Source organism: Leopardus geoffroyi, chromosome C1, assembly GCF_018350155.1.
Source record: "Leopardus geoffroyi isolate Oge1 chromosome C1, O.geoffroyi_Oge1_pat1.0, whole genome shotgun sequence".
Lineage (NCBI taxonomy): Eukaryota > Metazoa > Chordata > Mammalia > Carnivora > Felidae > Leopardus > Leopardus geoffroyi.
The window spans coordinates 10933033-10951419 of NC_059328.1; the positions used below are offsets into that span (position 1 = coordinate 10933033).

Here is an 18387-nt window from a genome sequence, read left to right on the forward strand (position 1 = left end):
CCACGCCACCGGCATCCCATCCCCGGGCGAGGAGGAGCTGTGTTCTAGGAGCCGGGCCAGGGGCCCCAGTAAGCCATCGCGTCTCCTCTGGAAGGAGGCGCGTAGAGAGCCCTCTGAGCCTAACCTTCCCGTACCTGGCTGCAGGGGAGGTGGAGACTGGCCTAGAGGGCGCTTTTGGCCAGGATGTGATTCCCACTTCCTGGAGCAGGGACAGGCCAAGTGCTCTGCCTGGACTGCAGAGGAGGATGGGCAGGGGGGCGGGGTCCGAGGGGGGAGTCCAACGGGGGGGGGCCAGCCTCATGCCCGCAGACCCCCCCCCCCCCCCGCCAGGCCTCGGCTGTGCAGCCAGCGTCAGGCACCGGGAGCCTCGGGTGCCCACCCAAACCTCCCTCCTGGGCGCTCAGTCCTCACCTCCCGGGGGAGCAGGTGCTGCTGAGCCTGAGTGACGAGGACCTGGAGCTGGGCCTGGGCGTGTGCAGCTCCCTGCACCGGCGCAAGCTCCGGCTGGCCATCGAGGACTACCGCGACGCCGAGGCGGGCAGGAGGTGGGTCGGCATGCGCGGCTGCCCTGCCTGGGCGGGGCCTCCGGGGAGAGGGGAGAAAAGTCCACCCTGAGACCCCCAGATCACACAGTGGGGGCCAGGACAGGCAGTGTGGGCTGGGCCAGGGATGGGGGATGGTGTGGTAGACCGGCAAACGCCACTGGCCGGGGAGGGGGTCAGGCTCACTCCAGTCCCGCTCTGGACCGGCCCTCCCCTTAGAAAGATGGAGATCCAGGGAATCAGGGAGGCAGTGAAGGGCTTTATTGCAATCTCTGCGCACAGGATTGGGGCCGGCTGGGCGGGGGCTCCTTTAGCAAGCACACCTGGGAATGGCCCCAGGTCCCTCCCCTCAGGTGTGCCCTGCTCCCCACGGGCACCCCCCCCATCTTTGTCCCTCCTCCTGACCTTTCGCCAGCAGGATTTGTTGTTGGGGAGCTCACTCACCAGGCAGCTCCCAGGAAACCAGGGCCGCCCCCCCCCCCATCCTCAGCGTGCGGAGGGGAAGGTAGTAAATCTGACACTTTGTTTTGCATAATTATCTCCTTCACTGGTTTCCCCATCATTTTTGCGCAGTTAATTAATCAAACCTGGTGGTGTGTGCTATTATTTGCAGAAGCAGCTTTGCGGATTAAAAAGTGAGGGGGGTTAGGGCCGGGGACTCGGGCTGCTTTGGAAGCAGGAAACCAAACGCCTGCCTGTGAGTCCTGGAGAGGGGCCCGTGGGGTGATTCCGGGGTGGAAGGAAGTACGTATGAGATCGGATCAGAAACCCGGGTAGCAGCTCAAAGCAAGCGAAGCCGAAAGCCGCCGAGCTTGTCAGCAAGTCAGGACCCCGGGGCCAGGGCTGGGGGTGAAGGATGGGGGTGGGGGAAAGCAGTGCCTGCTGGGGGAGGGGAGCGGTGGGCACGAGCCTGCTTTCCTGGCGCTTCCCCTGCTGAGGGTCTCACAAGCACCTCACACTCACCCACCTGCTTCTAACCAGTGCCTCCCCACCCCCCCCCAAAATCCCCAGAAGCGCTCATCCTCTGCCACCCCAGCTGGAGACCCCTCCCGCGCCCTGGTCCGCTCCCGGTGTGGTCAGTAAGCACTGGCCATTGACAGGGCGGGGGCTGCCTGCTTCACCCGGCGAAAATGCCAGATCGCTGCCCAAGTCCCCCCAAAACGGGACCGACCCCTACGAACCTCTAGGAACCAAGATTCTACAGCACCTGGAGAGGGGGTGGCTGCAGGATGGGAGCAGAGTTTGAAAAATTCTGACGGCTGTGATCAGGACCGTTTCCGAGGAGAACGCGTCCCAGAATTAGACACCCCCAGGGCCTCCCGCAGGAGGGAGGGTCTCATTCCCTGCGGAATTCTGGCGTGTCTCTAACTTGCCGTGACCTTGCTCTCTCTCTGGGACACGGTTTCTCCGCCTGTGAAGCGAAGGGGGTTAAATTAGGACAGAGGTTCTTTTTTTTTTTTTTTTTTTTAATTTTTTTTTTTTTCCAACGTTTTTATTTATTTTTGGGACAGAGAGAGACAGAGCATGAACGGGGGAGGGGCAGAGAGAGAGGGAGACACAGAATCGGAAACAGGCTCCAGGCTCTGAGCCATCAGCCCAGAGCCCGACGCGGGGCTCGAACTCCCGGACCGTGAGATCGTGACCTGGCTGAAGTCGGACGCTCAACCGACTGCGCCACCCAGGCGCCCCAGGACAGAGGTTCTTTTAACTTGTGGAGACCGGGGCCACTTTGAGAATCTAATAAAAACGGTTGACGCTTTCCCCACAAGAGATATTACAAAACTGCTTTAACTTCGTGTCCTGGGACCCTTCGGCTCCCTCACGAACCGTTTAGGGGCCCATGAACTCTAGGGTAAGAACCCCAGTGAGCTCATCTTCAAGAACACCTCCTGTGTGGCTTCGGGCATGACGTTACCCTCTCTGGGGCTGGTTCCTCTTATCTCTAAAATACACCAGTCGCGTTATGGACACGATTTTATTTACCCATCACCACACCCATGTGGGAGAGACATTCTTACCCCCATTTTAAAGACAGAGAAAGCGAGGCCCAGAGAAATCATGGGTGCAAAGTTACATTTCAAAATACCTAACTTTGAAGTCAATCCTCTTTCTGTTATCCTATGTTGCCTCAATGTTAAAAACATTGAGCATCCCTACTACACTTATTTGTGGAACATGGAATGCGCCCCAGACCCTGTGCTAAGAGTTTTACACTCTCTTGTCTCTTCCAGCCCTCACGACGTCTGTGAGGCAAACACCATTAGCCCCATTTTACAGATGAGAAAACTGGGGCACCAGAGACGCAAGGTCTCCGAGCTAAAGGTGATAGAGCTAGAATGGCCTCATGTTTACAGTGTTGAATAATGACCCAGATGATACCTAAATTCTGTGCCCAAACTCGGATTTCAGGGTCTAATCCAGCCCCAGTTTGGGGTGGGGGACAATGTTAAATTTTATAAAACATCTGAATTACTTTTAAAGTCATACCGTTTTCAACTCGGGCGCTTACAATAGCTCAAACCAACAGCTGGGAAAGTGTTGCCAAGCCGAGGCCCCATGGGGACAACTTTAATGAAAAGGGAACCGTTTTTGAAGGGCAAGAGTGCATTAATTGTCAGCATGCAGATATTGCTGACTGTAAATGGCTTCTCTCACGTAGGTTCCCCCATGTGCCCCCCCCAACACACCAGCCCACGTCTTGTTGCTGACCAAACCCTCGCTCAGGAGAGGAGGGCTTCTGGTCCCCATCAGGGCCAACCCTGGCCCCGTGGCATCTGATTAGGAAGGCTGGGAGCTCTAACTCCTGCACTGGGCAAGAGAGCCATAACAATGGCAGAGAGGCCTGGGAAGGGCTAGAAGAGGCTGGAGCCCTGCCCTGGGGGGGATGGGGGGGGTGGGAGGGGGTCTGCCTGGGACGTTTTCTTCCTAGAAGGGAATGTGGGCCAGAAGTTTCCAGTTCATGGGGCGCCTGGGTGGCTTAGTCAGTTAAGCATCTGGCTTCAGCTCAGGTCATGATCTCACGGTTCATGGGTTCAAACCCCGTGTCGGGCTCTAGTGCTGACAGCTCAGAGCCTGGAGCCTGCTTCGGATTCTGTCTCCCTCTCTCTCTACCCCTCGCCCACTCATGCTCTGTCTCTCTGTCTCTCTCAAAAATGAATAAACATTTTTAAAAAAATTTAAAGAAGAAGTCTACAGTTCAGGAGCTCCGTCTGGGCAGCCTCCTGGTGGACGGGAGTCAATGCCCCACTCACCCAGCTTTGCTTTGTCTCCGATGCACTGGATTATAGAAAAGAAGCTGTTGACCATGAACTCTAAGCCAGGTGGGGAGCCCAGGTGTTTGGAGAGAGGCACACCCAGTCCCACCCTCCAGGAGCTGACGGTGTGGTGGGCCGCTGGCCAGATGAACAGCAGGGTGACAAGTGCAGGGACGGGGGACTCCCAGGGGGCTCTGGACACTGAGAGGGGCTCTGACCCAGCACTAGGGGCCGGGAAGGCTTCCGGGAGAGCAAAAGGACCGTGGAGTCCTGTGGGAGTCCAGCGTGGCGGTGGAGAACAGCCTGGAGACCAGGAGGCCCCGGCCTCGGAGAGCAGCCCCCAGTGGTCCTGGGGGGCTGAGGGGCAGGAGGAGGCAGAGCGAAGCTGGGAGCCCACCCTTCCAATTCTTGGCGGATCTTCCACTGAAAGCACCTGCTAGGTGTCGAGCGCTAGATTGGCTTTGGCTCTTCGGCAGAGAACACAGTCTCTGTGCTCAGATCAGTTAATTCCTAAAGTTCCATGTGTAATTAGCGCTTTGAAGGAAATGCTCGGAGGCAGAGCAGCGGGCCAGGGAAGCAACTCTAGACAACACGGGCAGAGGAAGCTTCCGCTGGGAGGTGAGTGAGCCGTGGGCAAGGCTGGAAAGAAATGGGCCCAGGGAAAGGCAGCTCCCCCACCCAGTGGGGCCAAGAGCCCAGTGCATCTGGGCGCCCCCTGAGCCTGCGGCTGTCAAGGGAGAGGAGGCCACACCCTGCTGGGCGACACTAGTGACTCCTGATGTTATATCTGCAAAGGGAAGCCACCGTTTTCTTGTTCTGTTTCCTTGAGATCTACTCTTTGTTCCTTTCCCCCCTCTTTTACTGACTTTATCAGTTAAATGTTCTTACCACTAGCTTACGAGCTACACTTCATTTTACTTTCCGTTGTTTCTCTGCAGTTTGTAATACACATGCTTCGCTTACCACTGTCTGTCTTTAAATAATATGATACAACTTTGCGTATAGTCGAAGGTGCTTTCTTCTCCTGCCTTTGTGCTATTGTTTTCACAGGTTTTCATCTATGTGGATTATACGTTCTGTAATACATCGTCACTATATTTCTTTTAAAGTGTCCATTATTTTAAATTTAAGGAGATTTGCAAATGGAAAGAATGTTGACCCAGATATTTACCATTTCCAATCATTTTCCTTCTTAGAAAAATTTTTGTACTGTGCATATTTACCATCTTAACCATTTTTAAGTGCACAGTTCAGTAGTATAAAGAACATTCACGTTGCCGTGTGGCCATCACCACCTTCCATGTCCAGGACTTTCCATCTTATAACACTGAAACTGTATGCTCACAAAAACACAATAAACACAAACTCCCTGCTCTCCCCTTCTCCCTGTATAATGCCAAGCACACTTCTACTTTCTGCCTTTATGGTTTTGACTACTCTCAGTACCTCCTACAGTATTTGTCTTTCTGTGCCTGGCTTACATCACTTAGCGTCATGTCCTCAAGATTCATTCATGTGGTGGCGTGTGTCAGATTTTCCTTTCTTTTTAAAGCTGAATAATATGCCACTGTGCATATATATATAGCACATTTTGCTTATCCATTCCTCTGTCGATGGACACTTGTAATGGAATTGCTGGATATGATAAATCTGTTTAATTTTTAAAAAAATTTTTTTAATGTTTTATTTATTTTTGACAGAGAGAGAGAGAGAGAGACAGAACATGAGCAGGGGAGGGTCAGAGAGAGAGGGAGACACAGAATCCGAAGCAGGCTCCAGGCTCTGAGCCATCAGCACAGAGCCCGATGCGGGGCTCGAACTCACAGACCGCGAGATCATGACCTGAGCCGAAGTCGGACGCTCAACCGGCTGAGCCACCCAGGCGCCCCATAATTCTCTTTAATTTTTTGAGGAACCACCATACTGTTGTCCACAGTGGCCACACCATTTTAGATCCTCACCAACAGCACACGAAGGTTCTGATTTCACCACATCCCCAACAACACTTGTTTTCTGGGGGGGTTTTTAGCCATCCTAATGGGTATGAAGTGGTATGTCATTGCAGAGAAATTTCCATCTCTCTAGTGATGAGTGATGGGCGTCTTTTTGTGTGTTTATTGGCTTCTTGTAAGTTGTCTTTGGAGAAATGCCTATTCAAGTCATCTGCCCATTTCTGAATCTGGTGGGTTTTTTATTGTGACTTTTAGGAGTTCTCCTCTTTATTCTTTTGTGTGGGCCAAGTTGCCATACAGTTATTATTTTCTTTCCTTTTGAAGAAAGTCTGTCAACATTTCCTGCAGTTTATTCTTCTGATGATGAATTCTCCCAATTTTGTTTGTTTAAAAAAAGTCTTTGTTTCTCCCTCATCTATTAAATAAACATTAATTTTTTAGAGCAGTTTCAGTTTCACAGCAAAATTGGAAGGAAGGTACAGAGATTTCCCATGGGCCCCCTGCCCCCACTCTTCACAGCCTTCCCCATAATCCACGTCTCCCACCAGATGGAACATTTGCTACAGTTGATACACCTGCACTGACACATCATGATCGTCCAAAGTCCGTAGCTTATGTTAGGGTTCACTCTTGGTGTTGTACATCCCCTGGGTTTGGACAAACATCTAATGATATGCATCCATCATTGCACTATCATGCTGAATAATTTCACTGCCCTAAAAAGTCCCCTGTGCTCCACTTATCCATCCCTCCCTCTTCCTAACCCCTGGCGACCACTACTATTTTTACTGTCTCCGTAGTTTTGCCTTTTCCAGAATGACATAGAGTTGAAATCGTACAATATGTAGCCTCTTCAGATTGGCTTCTTTCACTTAGTGATGTGCACTTAAGGTTCCTCCACTGGAAGATTTTAAGCAAAGGAGGGACGTGACCTGATTGATGGTTTTAAAAGACTGTCTGGCCACTGTGGGGAAAAGTGGATTAGAAGGGGTGGAGCGGGTGGCGGGGGGGGAGGTGGGGGGCGGAAGTAAGGAAGCAATTGCTGAAATCTGTGCCAGAGCTGGTGGTAGATAGAACCCAGAAAAGGAGAAAAGGGGACAGACACACTGACCAGAGTGATTGATAGGCCTGGCGGGGGAGGGAGGAGGAGGGCAAGTGAGGCCCGGGAGCTGGGTGATGGTGGGCAACGGGGCAGAGCTGGGAAACGGGACAGGGCATTTCATTTGGAGCCCATTAAATGTGAAATGCATGACAGTCAGGAAATGCTAGGAGGGCAGTTAGTGAGAAACTGGGTCTCAGAAGACAGGAGAGGGGAGAGATGAGAATTTGGGAGTCCTCGTTTACAGACGTATCCAGAGCCCTGGAAATGATGCCACCAGGGAACAGAGAGCACAGGGGAGAAGAAGGAAAGAAAGGGGCCACGAGATGAGGGGAGACGTGCCCATCACACGACAGCATCCATCCCGAGCACAGCAGTCAGTAGCTGCTAAGCGCGTATTGGTGGAATGAAGGAAGGACAGCAAGGAGCCAGGCAGGAGCACCAGCAGGATGGGTGGTGTGGTCGGCCCTGGCTGCTGTCCTGGGGAAGGGACTGGGGAGGGCTCAGTTGGAGCAAGGAGACCAGTGGGAGGGCAGAGTCCAGGGAGAGGTAGGGTTGCCCAGAGTGGGCGGAACAGAGTGGAAAGGAGGCAGCTGAGTCAGGTGGGAGTGAAAATCCCACCCAGGTCTCCAGCTTTAGTGGCTGGTAGGGCAGCTCTTAGAGATGGGTGCACAGGGAGGGGGCTGGAAAGTGGGTGAGGGGTGTTCCATCCGGGGCGGGGAGGGGAGGATGCTGGTCCCAATCCCGGACCTGGGGAAGGGGGCGGTGTCTCCCCGTGGGCCCACATTTCCCTATAACATCCCAATCCGTCTGTAGTGGACCCGCCCACCTGGCAGCCCCGGGGGTCATTTCTCGAGTCCCTCGGTAGGCGGGCTGGGCTGTGCTAATTCCTTCTGTCCCGCTGCCACCGTGTGGCGATTAGGGGAATGACAGCCGGAAGGACCTGTTGGTCCGGAGCATGCACCTTTTTATCCGTTTGAGTCTTCGTCGTGCACCTACTATGTGTGCAGCACTGAGCTAGGTTCTGTGTGGGATACGGAGGATCTGAGGTCTAGCAGTGAGGTGAGAGGGCTTGGAATCGGCAAAACGGTGGTTTTGATTCTGATTTCAAGACACTCCACGGTGTGACTTTGAGGAGAGACGGCCCTGGCCGTGGCTTTGCAGGCTTCAGGGCTTCGGTAGAGGAACATTCCCAGGGGGGCGTGCCCAGGGACAGGCTGAGGATGCCGAGGGCTCCCAGAGGTGCTGCTTCCCACTGCACATGTCCCTGCTGCTCTGCCACTGTCCCTTCCCACTCAGCGTGTCTGAATGTGCTCTCTCCTCTTTTCCTGTCCCCTTTGTCTGCCTCTCTGCTGATCCTTTTTCTGCTCTTTGGGGGCTCGCTCTCTGTTTCTCTGTCTGTCTTTCTGTCTGTCTCTGTCTCCTCCCGCCCCCTGTGCCCACCTCTCTCCCCATCTCTGCTTTGTCTCTCTCTTCCTGTCTCTTCAATCCATCCCTTTTCCTGTCCGTCTCCCCGATTTCTTGGTCCCCCACACTCCCCCGCCCTGTTGTTTTCCCTCTATCTTCGTCTCTGCCCATCTCCGCCCCGTTTCTTCCCGTCCCTTTGTTCCTGCCACCTGTCCCCCACCCATCCCTCTTTCTGGCCATGTCTTTCCTCGCCAGCCTGTCCAAAGCCGCTGACCTGGACCATCACTGGGTGGCCAAGGCCTGGCTGAATGACATCGGCCTGTCCCAGTACTCTCAGGCCTTCCAAAACCACCTGGTCGACGGGCGGATGCTACACTCCCTGATGAAGCGGGACCTGGAAAAGCACCTGAACGTGTCCAAGAAGTTCCACCAGGTCAGCATCCTGCTGGGGATCGAGCTGCTGTACCAAGTGAACTTCAGCAGGGAGGTGAGGACCAGGGCAGGAGGTGGGGGCACCTCCCACAGCCCTTCTTCCCACACTGGTACCCACGGTCTGTCCATCCAACTACCTGCCCATCCACACACATCCATCCGGCCCTTCCTCACTCCCTCCCTCTTCCAACAACTGCTTGTTGGGCATCATCAGGCCCGGTGCCCAATTCAGAGGAAGTGGGGAACCCTCATCCAAGAGCTCACTGCTGATCAGGGAGAACCACATAGAAGCTGGAGCCACAATACCATGGAAAGTTGCCCCGGTGAGGAAAGCCCGGGGCTTTATGAAAATCCAAAGGAGTCGCTTCCAGAGGAATCAGGGAGGGCGTCCCAGAGAGAGTGACAGCTGAACTGAGGCCTTGAACAGGGAGGCCAGGTAGGCAACCGGACAGCAGGGGGGAGAGTTAGAGTTTGGACTCTGAGCGCCCCCTTGATTCGGAGCCCTGCCCAGCCGGGCACGGGACATGCGCCTCAGCTCCCCGGGGACCAAATATCCCTGAGGGAGGGGCCCTCGGCCGCGGAGTGGAATCAGTCCCGATGGGTTCCTTTTCTTCGAGTGTGACGTCAGAGCACAAGAGCTGGGGGTCAGGAGGAGAGGCATAGAAAAGGGCGCCGTCCAGCTCTCCAGCCCTTCGCGCACGCCCAGCACAGGCCCCGAAGCACAGGCCCCGGGCCCCCGGGAGCCCCAGGCTGGGGAAGGAGGTGGATGTGCAGGAAGATCGTGAGGGTCAAGTGTGGAAACGGCCTTGGTGCACTGGGGCTGGTCAGGGCAGGTTGGAGAAAGCCATGGGCCGGCGGGGGGCAGAAATCCATGGGTCCACCCCGAGCCCAGGAGTCCTTGTCTGGGAGCCAGTCCCCCCGAGGGGGCTTGCGAAAGGGGACCAGGCTGATCCCTCTACAGGCCGCCGTGGGTGACCTTTTGTGCCTGGGTGACACTCGTTGCCCCCAGGGGCTGGGTGGACCCACAAGAGACCTAGCCCCTCATGGAAGGGCCACATTGTTGGGCACCCACTCTGTGTCGGGAGAGCGGCGGACAGGGACGCACAAACCAGGCAGCCTCTGGGGGTCTCACCCAGCCCTCCACCCCAGAAGCAGGCTTCTCCCCATTTCCCACGATGAAGGGCCAAGCCCCAGCCTGACGTGGCCAGAGAAGCTGGGGCTCGCCGGCCAGAACTGCCCCCTGTACTGGCATACCAGGGTCCCCCCAACACGGCCGACACTCGCTCCTTGTCATCTCTGTGTAGCCACCCCCCCACCCCGACACACTAGCTGACCCGCTGTCTTCCCCCCAACAAGGCCCTCCAGGAGCGCCGCGCCCGCTGCGAGACCCAGAACATAGACCCCGTGGTCTGGACCAACCAACGGGTGCTCAAGTGGGTGCGGGACATCGACCTGAAGGTGAGAGGCGGTGATGGGCTGGGGGCGACTCGCAGGCACGTGCCAATCCCATGCACGTTTGTGTGCCCATTTTGTGGGAGTGGGGTGTCCGCCCAGGCTGCTGAGAGTGCCTGCCTCCTGTCGCTCAAGAGGAGGGAGCGCTCACCCCGCCCCCGCAGCGGGACCCCCATTAATGATGCCTTTCTCGTAGCAGGAGTGGAGAGGCTGGGCTGTCCCCTGAAGCCTGGGTCGGGTTGGATCTGGGTTTCTCTTCTCACTGGACAAGTATTTATGGGCTGCCTGCCAAGGTCTGGGGATATGTCACTGACAAAATAGTCTTGGCGACCGTCCTCATGGCCGTAAAGGAGTGAGGGGATCCCCCTTGGGCTTAAACTGACCGGTCCCCAGGGGGACAAGCCTTTGCTGTGGGGGACATGTCCCCACTTGCAGCTGAGGGCACCTCAAGCCGGCAGGGCAGCCTCAGGACAACAGGGTGGCCCCCTCAGACTAGCAGGGCAGCCCCCCAAGGCTGACCAGCCCTGTGCCTCGCCCTCAGGAGTACGCAGACAACCTGACCAACAGCGGCATCCACGGTGCTGTGTTGGTGCTGGAGCCCACGTTCAACGCCGAGGCCATGGCCACTGCCCTGGGCATCCCCAGCGGGAAGCACATCCTTCGGAGACACCTGGCAGAGGAGATGAGTGCCGTCTTCCACCCAGCCAAGTGAGTGTGGGCTGCTGGCTCCCGCTCTGGGGCTCGAGGAGATGACCCTGACTTCCCCATGGCCCCCTCACTTCCCGCACCCCCTTCTCCCCTACCACACGGAGGCCTCCTTTTACACAGAGGAAACTGGGGCTCCGAGAAGCAAGGTGCTTTAGCGTGAAGGTCACAGAGGAGGGGTCAGGTCTTGAATGAAGTGTGTGGTGAAATCCCCAAACTCCCCCGGCATTTAGGGAAGGGAAAGTGAATAGCACAGGTGTAAGGAAAGACCCTGTGAGGGTGGGGTGTGGGCTGGGGAGGACTCGCACCGGCCGGAGAGGTCAAGGTGGCCACTCGGGCAGGGAGAGCTGTGGAGACGGAGGTTTGGAGGTGGCGATCGAGCAGACTGATGGTGCTGATGGTCCCGGGGAGCAGGCTGTGTCAGCCCACCGACCCCAGCCTCCTCAGCTGAAAAGTGGCCACAGAAGAAGCACCTGGACAGATGACCCAGACCCCCTCCCAGTGGATTCTGTCCGCAAAATAATTACCGTTAGGCTGAGGTTTATTGGACACTTGCTATGGGTACGAATTTCATCCTCGTGACAACACCAAGAAGTCAGTGTCACCAACCCTCCTTTGAAAATGGAGAAACTAGGGGCGCCTGAGTGGCTCAGCTGGTTGAGCGTCCGACTTCGGCTCAGGTCACGATCTCGCAGCCAGTGAGTTCGAGCCCCGCGTCGGGCTCTGTGCTGACAGCTCGGAGCCTGGAGCCTGCTTCAGACTCTGTGTCTCCCTCTCTCTCTGACCCTCTCCCGTTCATACTCTGTCTCTCTCTCTGTCTCAAAAATAAATAAACGTTAAAAAAATTTTTTTTTAATAAATAAATAAATAAATGGAGAAACTTGTTCGAAGGGGCCAAGGTCCCTGCCCCAGGTCACACAGCTAGAAAGTAGCAGAGCCCAGATTTGCCCTTTGTTCTATTAATATGACATATTACATCGACTGATTTCCATACGTTGGAAACCTTGCATTCCTAGGATAAATCCCACTTGGCTGTGGTGTATATTCCTTTTCATATGTTGCTGGATGAAGTTTGCTAGCATTTGCGTGAGGATTTTTGCATCTATATTTATATATTTTTTAATTGTTTAAGTTTATTTATTTATTTTTGAGAGAGAGCGCGCACAAGTGGGAGAGGGGCAGAGAGAGAGGAGACACAGCGTCTGAAGCAGGCTCCAGGCTCTGAGCTGTCAGCACAGAGACCGACGCGGGGCTCGAACTCACAAACCGTGGGATCATGACCTGAGCTGAAGTCAGGTGTTCAACCACCTGACTCACCCAGGCACCCCATGCATCTATATTTATAAAGGATGTTGGTCTATAGAGTTTTTTTTTCTTGTGATATTTTTGTCTGGTTTTGGTATCAGAGTAATACTGGTCTCACAGGTTAAATTGGGAAGTATTCTCTCCCCTCCTATTTTTCTTTTGGAAGAGTTTGTGAAGGGTTGTTTTTCATTATTCCTTAAACATTTAGTAGAATTCACTGATGAAGCCTCATGGTCCCGGACTGTTCTTTGGGGAATTTTTTTTCCCTACTTCAATTTTCTTTGTTACAAACCTATTCAGAATTTCTATTTCTTCTTGAATCAGTTTCAGTAGTTTATATCTTTCTAGAAATTTGTCCGTTTGGCCGAGGTTAGCTAATTCGTTGGCATGTAATTGATTATATAATCACTTCCTGATAGCCTCTCCTATTTCTGTAAAGTTGGTAGTAATGTCCCCTCTCTCATTCCTGGTTTTAGTAATTTAAGTCTTTACTCTTTAATTATCGGTGAGCCTAGCTAAGGCTGTGTCCATTTTGCTGACTGAGCTCAGATTTGAATCGGTGGCTCTCTGAGTCAGAACCCCGAGTGCTGAACCCCCAAACCACATGAAGCCTCAAGAAGCAGCTGGAACACACCTTGTGTTATGCAGGTGGAGACACTGAGGCTTAGGGGGTGGGGGGAGTTGTGTATTAGTGGCGACAATCCAGAAGTCCCGAGTTGCCCTTCCCCATCAGCAGGCTAATACCTAAGTGTTTCTCAAAGCGTGGCCCATGGACTCCTGCAGCAGAATCATCGGTGCCCTTGTGAAATGCAGATACCCTGGCCCTGACTCAGATCTGCAGGACCCTTATCTGCTGGTAGAGCCCAGGAATGTACATTCTGAGCATTTTGAGGTAGTTCTATGGAGACCAACGTTTGACGAGAACCCTATTCCATGAGCCGTACATCAACAGGTGCAGGAAAAAGGCTTTTCTCCTAAGAATTGTCCCCTTCCCTGACCTCCCTTCTGGAGCATTGTGATCTGTAATGGCCTTAATACATTCTGAGCCCTGGAGGGGCAGCACTAGCTAAACATTAGCAGGCACTCATGTGTCTGATTAAACCCTTGAGCACTCCTGAGCTAACAGGTGCATTAAAAGGACTGTCCAGGATTTGTGGCTGAGCACTGGGGAAGTTTCTGGTGGGGAGCAAATAGGGTGGGTTCTTATGCTGTGGACAGGCCAAAGACTCCTTTAAGAACAAGGTGAAAGTGGGGCACCTGGGTGGCTCAGTCGGTTAGGCATCCGACTTCAGCTCACGGTTCATGGGTTCGAGCCCCGCATCGGGCCCTGTGCTGATGGCTCGGAGCCTGGAGCCTGCTTCGGATTCTGTGGCTCCCTCTCTCTCTGCCCCTCCCCTGCTCATGCTCTGTCTCTCTCCCTCAAAAATAAAATGAACATTAAAAAATTTGTTTAAGAATAAGAGGAAAGCAATCCTTCCTGATATCAGGATAAGGAAGAGGAAAGTGGACTCTTCTCATCTTACAGGCAAGGAGTCGGAGCTGGTCAGCCAGGGCACTGAGAGGCTCCGCCAGCCCAGACCCCAGGCCCACCTCCCTGCTGTCACCTCTGTACCATGCTGCTTCCTTCTGTGTGTCCGTCCATGGCCCGTGCATCGGGTCTCAGTGTGGCATTTGACACCCCTTTGCTGAGAACCTGCCACAGCCCAGGGGAAGAGATTTCGGTCAGCTTGGGGGAAACAGAACTTCATGAGTTTCTAAGAAATTCTGGAGACCACCCCCTGTTGGTACAGGTGTCCCCGGCTAAGCAGAACACCAGTGGAGACGGTGACCCCCAGGCATGTGGTGAGATGCGTGGGAGGGTCAGATGGGTTTATATTAACCAAGATCCTCGGGCTTTGCCCCAGGACATCTCAGCGGTGGCCCAAGCAGTGAAACTGCCCTGTCCATTGCCCTCTTGCTCCCTGTCCTTCTGTTGCTGACTTTAGCTTTCCAGAGAGAGGGGGCAGGGCAGGTGGTGCTGGTCCTTTGGGGTGAGCCCTTCCAGAATACTCTGATGGGGTGGAAGGATTCAGATGGAGAAACATCCCTGACCATTGAATAGATACCAAGGGCTAACCCGAGACTCCATCCCGGATTGAATCCAAGGCTTGGGGGGACCAGGTGACAGTTGTGGGAATAACACTTCGCAATTTGACTTGCAAGTTATCACCAGCAAAGTTCTGTCTCATTCCTTATTTCATCTGATCCTCGTCCCTAAGAAGGAAGCTGGATGAGAAGGGATCATTGTCCCATTTTTTAAAGTTTATTTATTTATTTTGAGAGAGAGAGATAGAGAGCAAGAAGGGGAGGGGAAGAGAGAGCAGGAGACAGAATCCCAAGCAGGCTCCGAGCTCTCAGCGCAGAGCGCGACTCGGGGCTCAATCTCACAAACCGCAAGATAGTGACCTGAGCTGAACTCAAGAGTTGGACGCTTAACCAACTGCGCCACCCAGGCGCCCCAGATCATTGCCCCATCGTATGGGTGAGAAAACTAGCTTCAGAGAAGTGCAGTGGCTCCATAAGAGTAGCCAGTGGCCATGCCAGTGTCTCCCAAGGACCCAGTGGCTTTCCACCACGCTGGCAAGTTTACGGGGGTGCTGACGAGCACCTGCTCCCACTCCCCAGTAGACCCTGAGGCCCTGTGACCACTTAGAGAGGAGAGCGGGCAGGCCGCTCAGAGCACATCAGGAGGCTGCAGTCACCCCATACTGTGGCCCAGGGCCACGGAGTCAGGGAACATTAGCATCCACACCTGACCCCGGGAGAGGCACGTTCCCGGCGTTACTAAGTCCCAACATGACATCGTCTTCTCCCGCCCCCTCCTGTCTCTGTGACAGGGCACACACCCAAACGAGCAGTGTCCCGCATCCTCTCGCGGCATCTGCCCCGACACGCGCCTCCTGCTTCTCCTGATAAACCCCCGTCCAGCACCAACTGTGTGTCAGTCCTCTGTGAGTTCCAGATCTGGAGAAATAAACCAGGGGACAAAAAGGATGCAGGGAGTAGCCGTGGTGTTCCAAAGGCATTCGCTGCAGCCCCGGAGCAGCCAAATGGAAAGTCTGCATGGAAATAGGGGACTGTCCCCAGCGTCGGCCTGGAGGATGATCCAGCCTGTCACTAACAGAGTCAGGGACAGGGATGGGTCCTTCCAGAATGCCCACTTATATTCTGCTTGGATATGAGGTCAGACATGGAGTTCTCTGTATTTTTGTTTAATGTGTATTTATTTTCAGAGAGAGAGAGTGTGAGCAGGAGAGGGGCAGAGAAGGAGGGAGAGGGAGAATCCTAGGCAGGCTCCATGCTGAGAGCCTGATGCGGGGCTCGAACTCACAAACTGTGAGATCACGAGCTGAGCCAAAATCAAGAGTCTGTTGCTTAACCAACTGAGCCACCCAGGGGCCCCCAGAGTGTCCCCTAGATCTCTGAAGCAGCAGACAAACTTTGTATCTCCTTACTCATTCCCGCTCTGTGGCCTCATGACCCACAGTCCAGAGGTTGCCATTTTGTTTCCAAAAATGGGAGAATCGGCCAACATCTCCCTCTCCTCCTCCCTTCTCCTTCCCTCCTGCAGAGGCAGCTCTAGGGTGCGGTCATCAAACTGCCACAGCCACTGGCTGCCCTCTGCCACGGGCCCGGCTCAGGGCCTAGCATTTGATAGCTACCAGGAGACACATACTAGAAGCCCCATTTCACAGATGAGGAAACTGAGGTACAAGAGGGTTACCTATCTTGCCTGGACCCATCAGCTGATAAACAGTGGAGCTGGGATTTAAACCATCATACGCTGCTCCTTCCCTGAAGCGTGAGCCGAATGACCAGACAGCAGTGGAAGGTGTCAAGGCCCCTCCCTGAGCCCCTCCCAGGGGGACTTTTGAGCCTTTGTCCCAGGGTATAAATGCCCAGGTTCAACTGCAATGATGGAGGTTAAGACCTCCCTCCCTCTCTCTCTCTCCCTCCTAAATGTGGTTCGGTACTGGTGGGAACAACCCTTTCTCTGAGCCCCCCAGGATGCCCCCGACAATGAAAGACAATCTTCCTGATGGGTTTGTTCTTCAACCCACCCACCATCTTCTTTAAAAAAAAATTTTTTTTTAATATTTACTTATTATTGAGAGACAGAGAGAGACAGAACATGAGCATGGGAGGGGCAGAGACAGAGAGGGAGACACAGAATCTGAAGCAGGCTCCAGGCTCTGAGCTGTCGGCATGGAGCCCGATGTGGGGGTTGAACTCGTGAAATGCAAGATCATGACCTGAGCCGAAGTTGGACGCTTAACCGACTGAGCCGCCCAGGCGCCCCGAGAAGAGCTTTTACGCACCCCTCTCTGCAGAACACACGGCCCAGGTGACGTACCTGCTCAGAGGTCAGGCCAGGCCACTCCACTGGTGTGGAGCCCAGGGTCCTACGCTGTCCGCCAGGGTCCGGATCTTGATCCTAGAGGCTCAAGGTCAAGTTCCATCCCTGCCACCGAGGGTCTCGTGAATCCTCAGGTAAGGCCTGACTTCTGCCTCTTCTCCAGGGGGAAGCCGAGGGCCCCGGCAGCTGTCCCAAGCTCGTTCAACGGCTAGTGTTCCCAAATCAGGAGGATTTAACGCACTTCGATGCATGACAGCAAGCCGCTGGCTGAGTGAGTTTAGATTTTCATGGCTTCTGCATTGGAACGGCTTCCCCCACTAGACCCGGGGAGCCCCCGGCACCCATGGATCTGAAAACTTAGCTTGATTTGCCCTCCAACCTGCCAGTGCCACCTACATGCCACCTCTCCCCTGCCTCAAACCCCCTCGACAAAGTTTGCCCCGGAAGCAGGACTTCTCTGAGGCAGCTTTAAAAACCCTAGAGGGTTCCTTTCTCTGCCTTCATGTTAGCTTGGGCCAAGGCTCTCAGCTCCCGCGACCCCGATCCCTGGCTGCCTGTCAATCAGAGCCGACTCCTTTGCAAAGTGTTCTAAATGTTACTATGAACCCTTATTATGGCCATTTATTGGACGTCAGCTAAGCTTCGAAGCACGTTTTAACTAACTTCATAAAGTTGGCTACGTTACAATCCCCATTTTGCAGACCTAGAAACCAGGCTTCCAAGAAACGAAATGGCTTGCTCAAGGTCACACAGCCAATGAGTGGGAGAGCCGGGACTTCAATCCTGCTAGAGCTCCGAGAAATTCTCTAGACATAAGCGGCTTGGGTCTGGCAAGGTTGACGGAGAACGTGCACAAGGCTCCCGCCAAGGCTACAGCCTACCCTCCAGGCAAAGGCTGAACATCAGAGCCCAGGGGAGACAGGGGTTTGCCCAACATCTAAAAGGAAAACAGGACAGGTGAGAGGACTGAGTTTGGAACTTCCAGGATTCTGGAGCAGGATTCTTACCCCAACACCTCATACGTCCAGCACAGCACTGATAGTCTAACAGGGGCCGGAAGACTTCTTTAAAATGTTAGACAGGGGCGCCTGGGTGGCTCAGTCGGTTAAGCGTCCGTCCGACTTCAGCTCAGGTCACGATCTTGCGGTCCGTGAGTTCGAGCCCCGCGTCAGGCTCTGGGCTGACAGCTCAGAGCCTGGAGCCTGCTTCCAATTCTGTGTCTCCCTCTCTCTCTGCCCCTTTCCAGTTCATGCTCTGTCTCTCTGTGTCTCAAAAATAAATAAAACGTTAAAAAAATTAAAAAAAAAAAAAAAAAAAAAACGTTAGACAGAGGGATGCCTGGGTGGCTCAAGTCAGTTGAGCTTCTTGATTTCAGTCAGGTCATGATCTCACAGTTTGTGGTTTCAAGCCCCACATTGGGCTCCACACTGATCATGGAGCCTGCTTAAGATTTTCTCTCTCTCCCTCTGCGCCTCTCTTCCACTCACACGCACGCAAACTCTCTCTCCCTCCCTCTCTATCAAAAAAAAAAAAAAAGGTTAGATAGTAAATATGTTAGCACTTGGGAATTGTGTCAAAACACAGACACTCGGTCTATATCAAACATATATGGGAGAGGGGGGAGGAGGAGCCAAGATGGTGGAACAGCATGGAAGTTTTTTGTGGGTCTCGTGTCCATGAAATGCAGCCGGACCAACACTGAACCAACCTACACACCAAGAAAACTAGAGGATTAACACTACAATCTGCACAACCTGAACCACAGAATTCAGCAGGTACGCCGCACGGAGAAGTGAACTTGGGGAGCGAGAAGGCACAGGAAGGGAGGTGCTTTTGCGAGCGG

General features: G+C 54.0%; 1 protein-coding gene across 6 annotated transcripts in view; it reads left to right on the plus strand.

Moving 5' to 3' along the window:
* Window positions 1-18387, plus strand: part of KAZN (kazrin, periplakin interacting protein) — a 1079687-nt gene that overhangs the window by 1051065 nt on the left and 10235 nt on the right. For 5 of the 6 annotated variants that reach the window (XR_006712035.1, XM_045475709.1, XM_045475712.1 and 2 more), the window contains 4 exons: window positions 427-545; window positions 8510-8741; window positions 10043-10144; window positions 10680-10846. Coding sequence is in view for 5 of the 6 variants with exons in the window: in XM_045475709.1 (XP_045331665.1) it covers window positions 427-545; window positions 8510-8741; window positions 10043-10144; window positions 10680-10846 (620 nt within the window). In the remaining variant the exon portion in view is untranslated. Of the gene's footprint in view, window positions 1-426; window positions 546-8509; window positions 8742-10042; window positions 10145-10679; window positions 10847-11184; window positions 11564-18387 lie in introns of those variants that run through there. The other variant, XM_045475710.1, reaches the window with a different exon arrangement.